Source organism: Ochotona curzoniae, unplaced genomic scaffold, assembly GCF_017591425.1.
Source record: "Ochotona curzoniae isolate NIBS_2020 unplaced genomic scaffold, NIBS_Ocur_1.0 contig_2318, whole genome shotgun sequence".
Lineage (NCBI taxonomy): Eukaryota > Metazoa > Chordata > Mammalia > Lagomorpha > Ochotonidae > Ochotona > Ochotona curzoniae.
Genome location: NW_024465419.1, coordinates 12809018 through 12821609, shown reverse-complemented (window position 1 = coordinate 12821609; position 12592 = coordinate 12809018). Strand labels below are relative to the sequence as shown.

Sequence of the window (12592 nt, the reverse complement as noted above, 5' to 3'; positions counted from 1 at the left end):
CTCAGTGCGTCTCTCACAGGGGTGGCAGGCAGCTGGACATCAATGCCTTTTTCCTTTGCTTTTTGAGGTGTACTAGCAGGGAGGTGGATCAGAAATGGATAATGTTGGACTTGAACTGGTGCTTCAATAAGGGATGTCAGCCTTGTAGACAACAGCCAAACCACGGCACCAGAACACCAGCCTCCTTTTTCTGTTTATGATTCTTTTAATTCTCACAGAACTATCTTATATCTTCTTATACCAGCAATAATCTTAAAACTTTTGTAATAATTTTTTATTTCCTGTTTTTAATATTTGTGACCTCCCACTTAACAAATGACATTCTGAAAATAGATCTAGCATATGATCTAGCCATTCTACTTGCAGGAATCTTCCCATAGGAAAGGAAATCAGCATGCAAGATAGTAACTTGTATACCCAAATTTATGAAACCAAATTCACAAAGGCTAAATTGTGGAATCAACCAAGATGTCCATTAATGGATGGACAAAAAAAGTACTGGATATATACACTAAGGAATATTACTCAGCCATAAAAAGGAACAAATCGTGCATTCTGTGACAAAATGGATGTAAAGGTAATCACTGCCAAATAAGCCAGTCTCAGAGAGACAAGTGTCAAGGTTCTTCTCTGATATGCTGCTACTTATATAGAACACACACAAAAAGGGTAGGAACAAAATGGTTACTTTGGGATTGGACTATCATTTTGAGGCTATGTTTATATTGCAAAGTAGCCTTGTGGTCTTTTTTGCTTTTTAAATTTGTCTAATATTATGAACCGGGGCAAATTAAGCCTGTGAATAAAGTGTGGAGTAAAATGATGACTCTGCAAACACTGCAGAAAGGGAAGAGGTGGATGAGTATAGGGGTGGGAAGCAGGGGAGTAAGATAAGAACGGCTGTCTTCTTAGAGCCGGGGAGTTACAGAACATATAAAATCTGTTCTCTTGGTAACAGCAACAAAATTTTTTTTTTAATCTAAAAATAAACTGCCATCATTTCATTCTCTTTAGATTCATGAGCATGTCCTATAAATTAAGATCTAAGAACCACCTGAGTTCTTGAATGATTACTACCTATCCAGTCCAATGGCCCCTGGGCCTGACACTGAAGGCTTCCTCTAAACAACCCTGCAGGTACTGCAAACACCAGTTTTAGTTCCACATTATTTATAAAGTCAGAGTTGGACTAACCATCCAATGGAAACCAAACTTGCAGAATTGGATTTGAAGAAAAATGTGACAACAGAATAGTTTGGCTTATTTTAATTCTCTAGGTATCATTATCTTTCACAAATCATTTACTCATTCAAAATGACCTGACATGCAAAATGCTAACAGTTTTCAAAGACTATACTTGTGATAGGAGATAAAACTGGAAAATAGAACTGAGAAACCAAAGCTTTTGCTGATAACAGATCTTCAAGTCTACTATCCAAATTCTTAGTTTCATTTTATGAAAAATATATTTTCATTAGAAGCCATAGGTCAAATTTTCCTTCAAATCATTAATTTAATATTCCTTATAAATATGTCCTTATTACTGCCTTCTGTGATAAAATGATAAAGTTGAAAGCAGAGAATTGGCCCAAGTTATTTCATGAAAAAGCTTAAATAAAACTCAGTCTTTCTACATCCTTTTTGATCAGAGTAGTCTAGAGACTACTAAATTTTTTTCTTTTGGTTAAACTTGAAATAGGAAGTAATTTATTTGGTGTCTGCCAAAAGAGCAAATTGAATCATCTGGTTCTGTGATATGTAAGTAGGTACTGGGTTTCAAGAAAGTCAACTACAAAGAACTTTAAGATCTGGTGAGAGATAGCAATAGGAAAGTATTAAACTCTGTGAATGCAGAGAAAGGTCTGCAATCCAGAGAGACATCATAATTATAGACTAATAGCTTAAATTCCCAAAAAAGTGACCAGTGTGAGAAAATCGTAACATGTGATGTGCTCTCATAGGGAGTGCTAAAATACATAGTATGTTAAAAATACCTTAAAATAGAAAAGATAGCAGGAACCAAATAAGAATAGTCAGTAACTAAATGTATTAATGGGAAAAGAGGGAGTGTTTGTCCACATTAACATTTCTTCAACTAAGCAATAAGTCAGTGGCACAAAATATGAAAGATCTGTTCTTAGAAGTAAAATGGAAATTTAAATGAGTCAACAATTGTATACAGAACTGTAAATTTTCTGTTATACAATATTAACTTTCATCTTATGATATAATTAATAAGTATTTGAGACAATGAAGAATGTCTTAAAAAAACATTTTTCTAGATCCAAATATTTTCAAGGATTAATCCAAATGAAAGAAAAGAAACATTGAATAAATAACTGAAACTAAGAATTAAATTCTGCTACCTTAGCATTTCCCATACTGTATTCTAATGGTTACGTCAGTTTGTTTTGTAGATTGAATGCTCCATTTAAAAAGGATGAGAACACATATAAATTATTGTATTTTGTTAGTGTAAATCACCTACAGTGTCAGAGCTCAGACATTCAAAAGTCTTTGTTGCTCTGACAATGTTGTCAAGACCATGCAACATGCAGAGCACAGTCTCTTCAATAAAGGATGCTAACACAACCAACATCCCCACCTGAAAGAATGAAGTTCAACGTTTCCTCATACTATAAACAAAAAAAAAATTATGTGGAGCCCTTTGCCCTCCTCATAAAAGCAAAGACAAAACCTCACATAAAGTCAAAATGAGTTAATGGCTTAAAATATTAGAGCTAAAGTAATGAAACTTTAAAAATAAGTCACAAGGGTAAATCTTAACGGAGTCTCAGAAATGACACAAAAGGACACCAAAATAAATATTATCAAAATTAAAAACTTTTACATCAGCACATATTACATATAAAACAAAAGATCAATTTTAAATTATTTATCTGTAAAAGATAAAATCAAGAATAAAGAAATCATACAGGGTTGTGAGAAAAGCTGTCCCCTGCAATTCTGGGACTCCACGCTCAACTTCCGATCCAGCACCCTGCTAATGGCCTAGGAAGAGCAGAGGAAGATGGCCTAACTGTTTGAGATCCTGCCACATACATGGGAGACCAGGATAAAGAAGAAATTGTCCTCTTAACACTGCTGGTGGGGAAACAGAATGGTAATCTCTGCAGAAAACAGTTTGGATGATCTTAAAGTAGCTGAATGAAAAATTACTATCTCACCCTGTAATTCCTCTAGATGAATATTCAAAACACTTGGAAACAGATATTTCAATTTGCATTGGTATACCACTGTCAGAGTAGTATTGCTTGCAATAGCCTAAAGATAGAAGCGGTACAAATATCCATTGAGGAATGGATAGAGTTGAACATGTCTAATTCAAAAACCCCAAATCTGAATTCCAAGTTAAACTTGGAATTCAATGAAAAAGCCTATGAAAATTTCCAAAACAAAAAAACAAGAAGCATAAAATCTGAAACACTTTTGGTCCTAAGCACTAAAAGTGAAATTCAACCTTTATATGCACCAGTAGAACATTATTTCATCATAAAAAAGTAAAGTGCTGATACCTGAACCTATAAAAATGACGGCATATTAAACAGCCATACATTGGTATGTACATTATATTTACTGTTGTAAATATCTATGGTTCTATGCACGTGAAGCGGCCAGGAGGAACAGCCTGAGTGCAGAGTGATGGTTGCTGAGGACGCGGAGAGGATGGCAGGCACTGTGCTTAAGGTGAGGAAAAGATTTAGGGGTCAGAGCACTGTGAATGTGTGAAACACCACTGAGTGCTCAACCCAAATGTTTATGGTATGCTAGCTGACTTTCTTCTCCATCAATTACAAACTTGCGTAAATGGCTACATGAGTTAAAGAATAAACATGAGAGACACAAAGGATGGCCAGATGGTCATCAGGCTCCCTATGGGCACTGATGAGCCTGATGAGCGCTCGTTAGGTGGGCCCTCTACTGAAATTTACTTGGCAGCCTGTGCCTACCTCTTTTTTTTTTAAATATTCATTTTAATTTTTATTGGAAAAGCAGATACACACAGAGGAAGAGAGACAGAAAGGAAGATCTTCAGTCCATTGATTCACTCCCCAAGTGGCCTTATTGGCCAAAGCTGAGCCAGTTCGAAGCCAGAAGCCAGGAGCCTCTTCTGAGTCTCCTGCACGGGTGCAGGGTCCCAAAGCTTTGGGCCATTCTCGACTGCTTTCCCAGGCCGTAAGCAGGGAACTGGATGGGAAGCAGTGCTGCTGGGATTAGAACCAGTGCCCATACAGAATCCTGGCATGTGCAAGGCAAGGACTTTAGCCTCTAGGCTACAAGGCCGGGCCCTGTGTCTACCTCTTCTTTACTCTAATTTACACTACTCCTAATAGGTATCCAATCACTCATCAGTGAAGGACTATAACACATTTGGTTTCTTTTTATCTGACACATAAAAATTGAACATATTTATGTGTTGTTTCAAAGCAAAGATTGTATAAGGTTCAAATTAAGATTTCTTTACGGTAAAAATATTCAAAATCCTTTTTTGTAGTTTTTTTTAAAACTGTACAGTACTTTATTTTTTTATAGACATTCTACTGTGTGCTAGAATACCAACCAGAACCCCACACTACTATGTAATTAGAACTCAGCATGCATTAAAAAACCTTTCTTTATTCATTCCTCTTCCCAGCCTCTTGGAATCACCATTCCAATCTCAATTTCTACGAGAGTAACACTTTTAGATTCCACATGAGTTTAATCATACAATACTTTTATTTTTAATGTCTGTCATATTTCACTTAACATAATGACAACTAGTTCCAGCCTTTCTGTTGCCGATGACAAGACTTCTAAATAGCTGAGTAGCACTCCCTTGTGAATAGTCACCACATACATGTAGGTTATTTCCATTTCTTAACTACTGTGGATAGTACTACAAAAAAACACAGAAGTGCAAATGTCTCTTTAACAGACTTCTTTGATTAAATGAGACTGCTAATATGGAAAATGAAACTTAAGGGTGCTTACTTTGATAGAAAAATCTGAAACCCATGCATATGAGAGAATTTTAGAGTTCATGAAAGACAGAATTAAATAAAAAGCCACAAATAAGATTCAAAATTTTGCATCCCAATAAACCTATCTTCTAGTTTCATTCTTCTTTTTACAATATATTTTATTTATTTTAAAGACAGAGGACTGGGAATTTTGACTTAACCAGTTGAACTGTCACCTGTGCAACTGCATCAGATATGGCCACTGGCTTGAGTCCTGGCTGGTCTACTTCCAATCTAGATACCAGCTAATATACCTGGGCAGGCAGTGGTGGCCATTTGTGGAGTGACCCAGCAGAGGTAAGATCTCTCTCTTGCTCATTGTTTCTTGCTCTCACTCTCTCTCTAGTAACCTTTCGTCATGAATAAATATCTACCAGAGAGAGAGAAAGAGAGAGTGTGAGCAGCGAGGGAGGGAGAGTAGGAGACAGAGTACAAGTGAGAGGAGACAGTCACAGAGAGAAAAGGGGGGAGGGAGCATAGACATACATACAGAGAAGCTACAGACTGGGTGATTGAGAGCCATCCTCTGTGAGCTAGATGTTTACCAAATACTTGCAACACCCAGGGCTGGGATTAGACAGAGCCAGGAGCTTGGAATTTTACCTGCGTCTCTCCTATGGATACATGTGTCCACGCACCCGAGCTGTCACTTGCTGCCTCTTAGGGTACTTTGCAGCAAGACGCAGAATCAGAAGCAGAGCCAGGACTTTAAACCGACACCTCTATACCAGACACAGCTATCCAGGCAGTGACTTACCAAGCTACTCCTCTGCCTGTGGTGCCAGCATTCCATGTGGACACAGATTTGAGTTCCAGCTGTTCACCTCTGATTCAGTTCCCTGCTAATGTCCTGGGAAAGCAGCAGAGAATGGCCCAGAAGAAGCCAGAAGTTCCCAGCTCCCAGCTCTGAACCAATCTAGCTAGGCCATTGCAGTCATTTGGGTCATGAACCAGCAGATAGATCTCTCTCTCTCTCTCTCTCTCAGTCCCTATGTATGTATGTATGTATGTATGTATGTATGTATGTATATCTATCTATCTATCTAGACAGATATAACTCTGACTTTCAAGTAAATCAAAACACATCTTTTTAAAAAAGCTCTCTATGGGCATGGGCATTATACAATAGCATGTTAAGCCACCATTTAGGATGTCAGCATCCTCCATGGAAGCACCTGGCTTGTTTGGATAGTTTTTGCTTCCAATCCAGCTTCCTGGTAATGTGCCTGAGAGGCAGAAATGATCCCCAAGTAATCAATCCCCTGCCATTCACATGGAGACCTGAAAGGAATTCTTGTCTACTGGCCCAGCCTTAGCTTTTGCAGGCAGGTTGGGAGAGAAACAGCAGCTGAAAGGCATCTCTCCGTCCACTCCTCTGTCAACTGCCTTTCAAACAAAGAAGTACGCAAGCAATAAATAAAGTTTTAAAGAAAAAAATGTTCTCTGTGAACACTGCTAGTTAAAATGGATAGTCAAAAACTCAAAGCCAGAAAATTTTGTTTTTCCTCCTTATTCCAACACATAAATTCACAGTGTAATCATTATTATTCTCCTTTTGTAATATCTGTAATTACAAGCAGAAAAGAGACTAAAAAGAAACTAAATAGCTGAACCTGAACATAAAGGATTTTAAGAGAAAATATCAATGTATCCTTTAATGTGAAATGGATCTTTTCATCAATACCAACCTCTAAAAATAATTAAATGCTGACATAATACTAAATATGTAATAATTACAGTGTAATAATGGTAGGCAGGGCTAGAAGGATCCCAAGTAAAATAATCAGCTACAATTATAAAGTACATTTTACGGTTTCAATGAAAAGCAGAGGCAATATCAAAACACTCAGGTCAGACATGGTCAAGATGATATCATCAACTGTTACAGAAATGAAATATCAGAACGAGTAAACAGTTTCTCAGTGCTTCCCCACCTGCTGGCCATATTCCACTCAAGGGCTGGATTTTGAGAGTTCCTTTCACTTTCTGGCAATACTCCGCCTGTGCTCCGTTCCTTCTCTGGTTTTAGTTGATCCCACTGCGCAGTACCAATATTGATGGATTGAAGGTCTATTTGATATTGTCTGTCTTCAATTTCTGACCCAGGATCTCGAAGAATTCCTAAGTTCAAGGCTCTCCTGTAAAGGCAGTGAGCAAAAATAAACATAAAATGAATTTCCAGTGTTTTATTTTGCATATTCACACAGTAGCATTACTAATTCTTCTTGGACTATTAATGAATACATTGGGTTAATCACATCTCTGAAACAGGTATTAGACAGTTATGCTGAGTTGAAAACGTTACTCCTCTCCTGAAGCTAAGTTCTGTTCAGGATAAGTTTGCTACAATAAGCCAAAATAACAGATGTAGCAAGGCACCTAGGAGGTCCTTTATTCTAGCAGGGTAGGGACGGGAGTGGAGACACAGAAAGAGAGAAGGGGAACGTCTCCTGCCATGGTGGCAGGATGGTGCTGCAAGGGGTAAGGGTGGGGAGACGCAAGACTAAGAAGGATGGAATAAGGTCTGGGCAAGGAAAAGGGCAGCCCACCAAGGGAAGGCAGAAGCACACTGGAGTGTGCAGGACAAGTGTCATGGGTCCTGAGGGATTGGTGGATAAGACTGTCAGAGCCACAGGGATTGGTAGGTGGGCAGGGACTAGGGTGAAGGGCTGCAAGGGGTTGGTGGAGAGGACTGTCAGGCACGATGTCATAAAGTTAAGGCAGACTGGCAGACAACAAAATTTGAACCTGAAGGGCACATGAAGCAGATATTTAAAATAGTACTGAGTCCAAAATGGCGGGGGTCTTCAGGGCCTGGCTTCAAGTCACTCCTCACAGAAAATGTATCTCAAACTTAGCAGTTAATAACAATCTACTCCACCATGATTTCTTCTGCTGTTCCTGGGTCTGGACTCTTTTTCTAAGAATCCAGTTCAGTTCCCGGTACATGGTGATATTACCAAAGACAAACCAATTCAGAGAGGCTTTAAACAGCCCAAACCACAAAGCTCTTATATAAAGCTACAACTAAAATCAGGATTTGTTGTTGCTGTTGTTGTTGTATTTTGTTTGTTTTTCACAAAAGTTTTGCAACAGTAATCCTCCGCCTGCCTTAGAACTTTGATATTTGCCTAGGAAAGGTGATGGAGTCTTATCAGTCTATTTCACTTTCCACACCCTTGTTTCAAGTCTTTATATAACCTAAATGTCACTTACACTGAATTGCTGAGAAGACTACAAGACTTATTGATGTAGAACACCAGAGAGAGTTAACTGCCTATAGAGTTGGAACATATCACTCTGATTTTAAAGAACCCTTTGCTCAGCGAAAGAATAAAATTACCTGAAGCTTAAATTAAAGGAAGTAAGTGTTTAAAATATTTTGTGAAGGTTTTAGAGTGAAAATAGCAAGGCAGTATGATAAGGTGGAAAAAATAATGTTCAGGAGCCAGACAAACTTTAACTTTGAGTTCGGGAACTTTTTCTTACATTAAGCTTTGCTGGCTTGGAAAAACTTTAAAATGAATGATCAAAAGGAATGTAATATTTAGCCCCAAGAAAGTTTTCATTAGCTTAAAAGTTGAAATTTAACAGAAGATAAAAATAGTTTTACTTTAAAAAGCATTGAAAAAGTTTCAGTTGTAGACATTACAAAAAATACAATTAACTTTAGTACATCAGGGCCGGTGGTGGTATGGTATAGTGAGTTTTAAGCTGCTTGCCTGTGAGGCCATATGGCTGCTGGATCCAGGCCCAACTGTCCTGTCAGGCCTCTGTTACCCATGTGGGAGACTCAAATGGAGTTCCAGGCTCCTGGCCTAGGCCTGGCCAGCGTAGCTGCTGTGGCCATTTAGGGCAGGAAATCTGTCTCTCTTACTTTGAGTCTTAGTGTAAACAGTAGAATCTTACTAAGTCAATGCTTTAGATGGCTAGGTAAGCAGTTCACTTAAGCAGTAATCAAGTTAGCTGGAAGCAGGTCAGACCAAACAGGCACAGAGGCTAAGTAAATGATGTTGGATAGCTAATGACTACTCAGGGTCAAGATGACTTAGCATATGAATAGAGAAGGGGTGTGGTGGACCAGGCAAGTTAAGAGCTGACATTAATGAATTCAAGTGACAAAAGGAGCCCCATGGGGACTGGGGCAGAATGAGCAGGCAGTTCAGGTAGCAAGACATTAGAAGGGATGAAAGGCCCATTGGGGACATGAAAACAGACAGGTCTGGGTCAATAAGTCATAGTAGCAGCCAGGTGAACTGAGAAGATGAATTCTCCTGATTCCTAAGGTCAGATGAACTTGGTTTTCTTCTTCCATTTCCTAACTTAGCAACACTACAGCTTAGGAATAGAGATGCAAGGAAAGATGACTTCATATTTTATATAAGCCTAAGAATCACATTAGAAATAGAGCTCATAAAATGAATGCTGAACCATTTCTCAACCTGTTCCCACGAGGATAAAGAAAAAAGGGATGAATGAGGTTGATGATAGGAAGAAGTGACATTTCCTTGAGTCTCTGTGTTACAATGTTCCAGTATCATTGGTGTAATTCTGCTAATTCATATAAGGCTCAGCTCATGTGCATCTTTTTATAGGAAACCATTCCTGAAGACCCCTTGTCTTAACTGTCTCCCTCCCAAATACATGTTCTTAGGGTCTCCTTAAGTAGAAAGTATCACAACGACTGTCATCCTTCTCCAAAATATCACAAATGTCTTGAAGTCAGGAACTACCTCTTCAATCAAGCACTCAGTAACTGCTGTTGAATTCAACAGTAAGAACTGACACAAACCTTTTCATATCTTAAGTGGAGCACCTATCCGTGTATAGCAGTAAGAACACAGTCCTTAAGTAGTACACTTTGGCTTCCCATTCACATTAATTGTGACATTCAGCAATTATCATGGCTGGCTGACAGCCTACCTTTTTTCCCTAGATTATTAATCCCTATGCTAAATTTAAACTTACATAGTTTTAAAAAGTCAGGATTCTTTGCATTTCAAACAAATTTCCTGAACATATTTTTCCAAGTAAACTAAAACACTTCAAGGGTCCCTTTGATGAAAGGAATAAATAAATTTGGCAATGCAAACCAGAAAATCTAGAATGTCTGCAGACAAGCACTGATACCAGTCTTTCAATTTCCCTTGGCACACAGAGAAGCTGTACAGTCCCAATCTTGCAGCATAAAACACTTAGGTTCACTGGCATATTTCTATTTCAGTTAGTTTAAATTTCTCTGTACTTTTGTCTTGGCTTAAATTAAGCTACATTCTTCTCATCACCCATCTGTTGAAAACATGATTTCCCCATAATTTCTTCTTCTCTATGCAGAAATAATTTGTACATTAAGAGATAGCCAGGTACTCCTAAATGTACTAATTTTCAATATCCAGGCTGAAGATATTATATTTTCTGTTACTGTTTGCTTTTAAAATTACACATTTGACATTTAACCTGAAGATTCATAGTACTTATTACATTTGAATATCAGTTCAACTTAAGAGTTTGCTACAAATCCATTCAAATTTCAGCCGCAGAACATTGGACGACTAGTTTATTCATGTGAGCTTCAATCTTAAGCTTCCCAATGATCATAAGCATGGAAAAATTACCTAATGTTTGTGTGTTTTAGTTGTTTAAATATTAATTGGATTTTTATAAATGAGTAAAATATATGTGATCAAAATTAAAGTATTCAAGGAGGTAAATTGTAAGTTATGCGACCACTTCTATGAAACACACTCTAACATAATTTTCAAGAGTAGCAAAATCACTGAATACATGTGCACAAGCAGCTAAATAAGGAAAGTCCATTCACTAATTACAAAGGGACTTAAAATTACAGTTGTAAACAGCAAAGTTTAATTCTGTAATATTTCCAGTGTTACCTGCTTCTGAATATAGCAGATTAGAAACTCCAACTTACCTATCTTGACATTAGCAAAAGGTGAAGACACTACAGCCAAAGACAGCCCTCCAAGACTTTGCAGTGACAAGCTAGCTCTTGTGCATGTGAGTCTTAAGTGTGGTATGAAAAAAATTTCAATCTGGAAAGGCTAGCTGCACAAAGACAGTGCTGCCAGATGGCAGACAGAGACAAAGGCAGAAGAGAAGTCTCTTGGTATGAAGCGAATTTCAACTCAAAGAATTTCCACAGATCAGATTCCAAGTGAACTGAAACATCACATACAATATTTCAAAATCAGACATGATACAGGAGAAAGAAACAGCCCCTCAAAGACTTTTTAAAAGTAGACTGGTAGATATAATTTGTAAAACAAACAAACAAACAAATAAAAAACGGTTAAAAAAAGTCTTTCAGGTATGAGTAGTTTTGGGGATTTTAATAAGAACCATGTAGAACTAAAAGTGCAAGAATTACTAACTTTTTAAACTCAAGCAGATTAAGGGGTTGCATAGGACTATCCATGTAATCCAAGAGGGCAAAAAATCTTGTAGACAAAGGAGTATTAAGATACATGAGGAACAGAGGACAAAGTCTAGACGCTGCTTGGTTGGTGTTTGGGGACGATTAACACAGAGAATGTGGAGGACGCACTACTGAGGAGAGAATATCTGAGAGTTATTCCATAACTGTTGGCAGCCCAACTTTCAGATTCAGACAGTCCAAGAATCGAGTGAAGTACTGACAAGGAAAACAATGGCACACCTAAATAAAGACCATATTCAAATCAGTAATAAAAAAGATTTTTTAAGCTGTAAAAATAAAGCAGGCTCAAAATAATACACTAAAAATAGTGTATTAATTAGGGGTTCAAATAGTTCAAGTAAAGTGTTCAAAGGGTTTGTATCCTGTTGAAGAGGAAGAGAAAATTATTGATTAGCTTTGGACACATGTTGATATGTACAAAGAGCCAGATGATCCTTTAACATAAGAGATATGGTATATGTATTTTAAAAATAAAAAGTAAAAAAATTAGAGTAAAGGAAAATCAAAGTTCAGTGGTCAGAAAACTTATTATCAGGAAGATACACACAGCCTAAATACAGTCAGTTAAGTATAATTGACTTAAATATTCTAGTTAAAAAATTAAACATATAGATCACATTTAATAAATCACAATCACAGGTTGTTTTTTTTTTTTTTTAAAGATTTATTTTTATTATTATTTTTTCATTGGAAAGGCAGATATACAGAGAGGAGAGACAGAGAGGAAGGTCTTCCGTCCGATGATTCACTCCCCAAGTGAGCGCAACGGGCCGATACTATGCCGATCCGAAGCCAGGAGCCTCTTCCGGGTCTCCCACGCGGGTGCAGGTTCCCAAAGCTTTGGGCTGTCCTCGACTGCTTTCCCAGGCCACAGGCAGGGAGCTGGAAGGGAAGCGGGGCTGCCGGGATTAGAACCGGCGCCCATATGGGATCCCGGGCGTGCAAGGCGAGGACCTTTAACCACTTGCGCCACCGCGCCGGGCCCCACAGGTTGTTTTTTAATGAGATTAAAAAACTCAAGATCACAGAAGATCGCCAACAAATGGAAATATAAATTGTAGGGAAGAACACTTGCTAAAAGAAACCTGAAGCAGTTACATTGATGCTAGCCAAC

At 38.0% G+C, this 12592-nt stretch overlaps 1 protein-coding gene across 2 annotated transcripts in view; it reads right to left on the bottom strand.

Annotated features, from left to right (window-relative positions):
• The window catches only part of VPS13B (vacuolar protein sorting 13 homolog B), a 595475-nt gene that overhangs the window by 243783 nt on the left and 339100 nt on the right, over window positions 1-12592 (bottom strand). For both annotated transcript variants that reach the window (XM_040972638.1, XM_040972637.1), the window contains exon 31: window positions 6959-7162. In XM_040972638.1, coding sequence (XP_040828572.1) covers window positions 6959-7162 — 204 coding nt within the window. The remainder of the gene's footprint in view (window positions 1-6958; window positions 7163-12592) is intronic.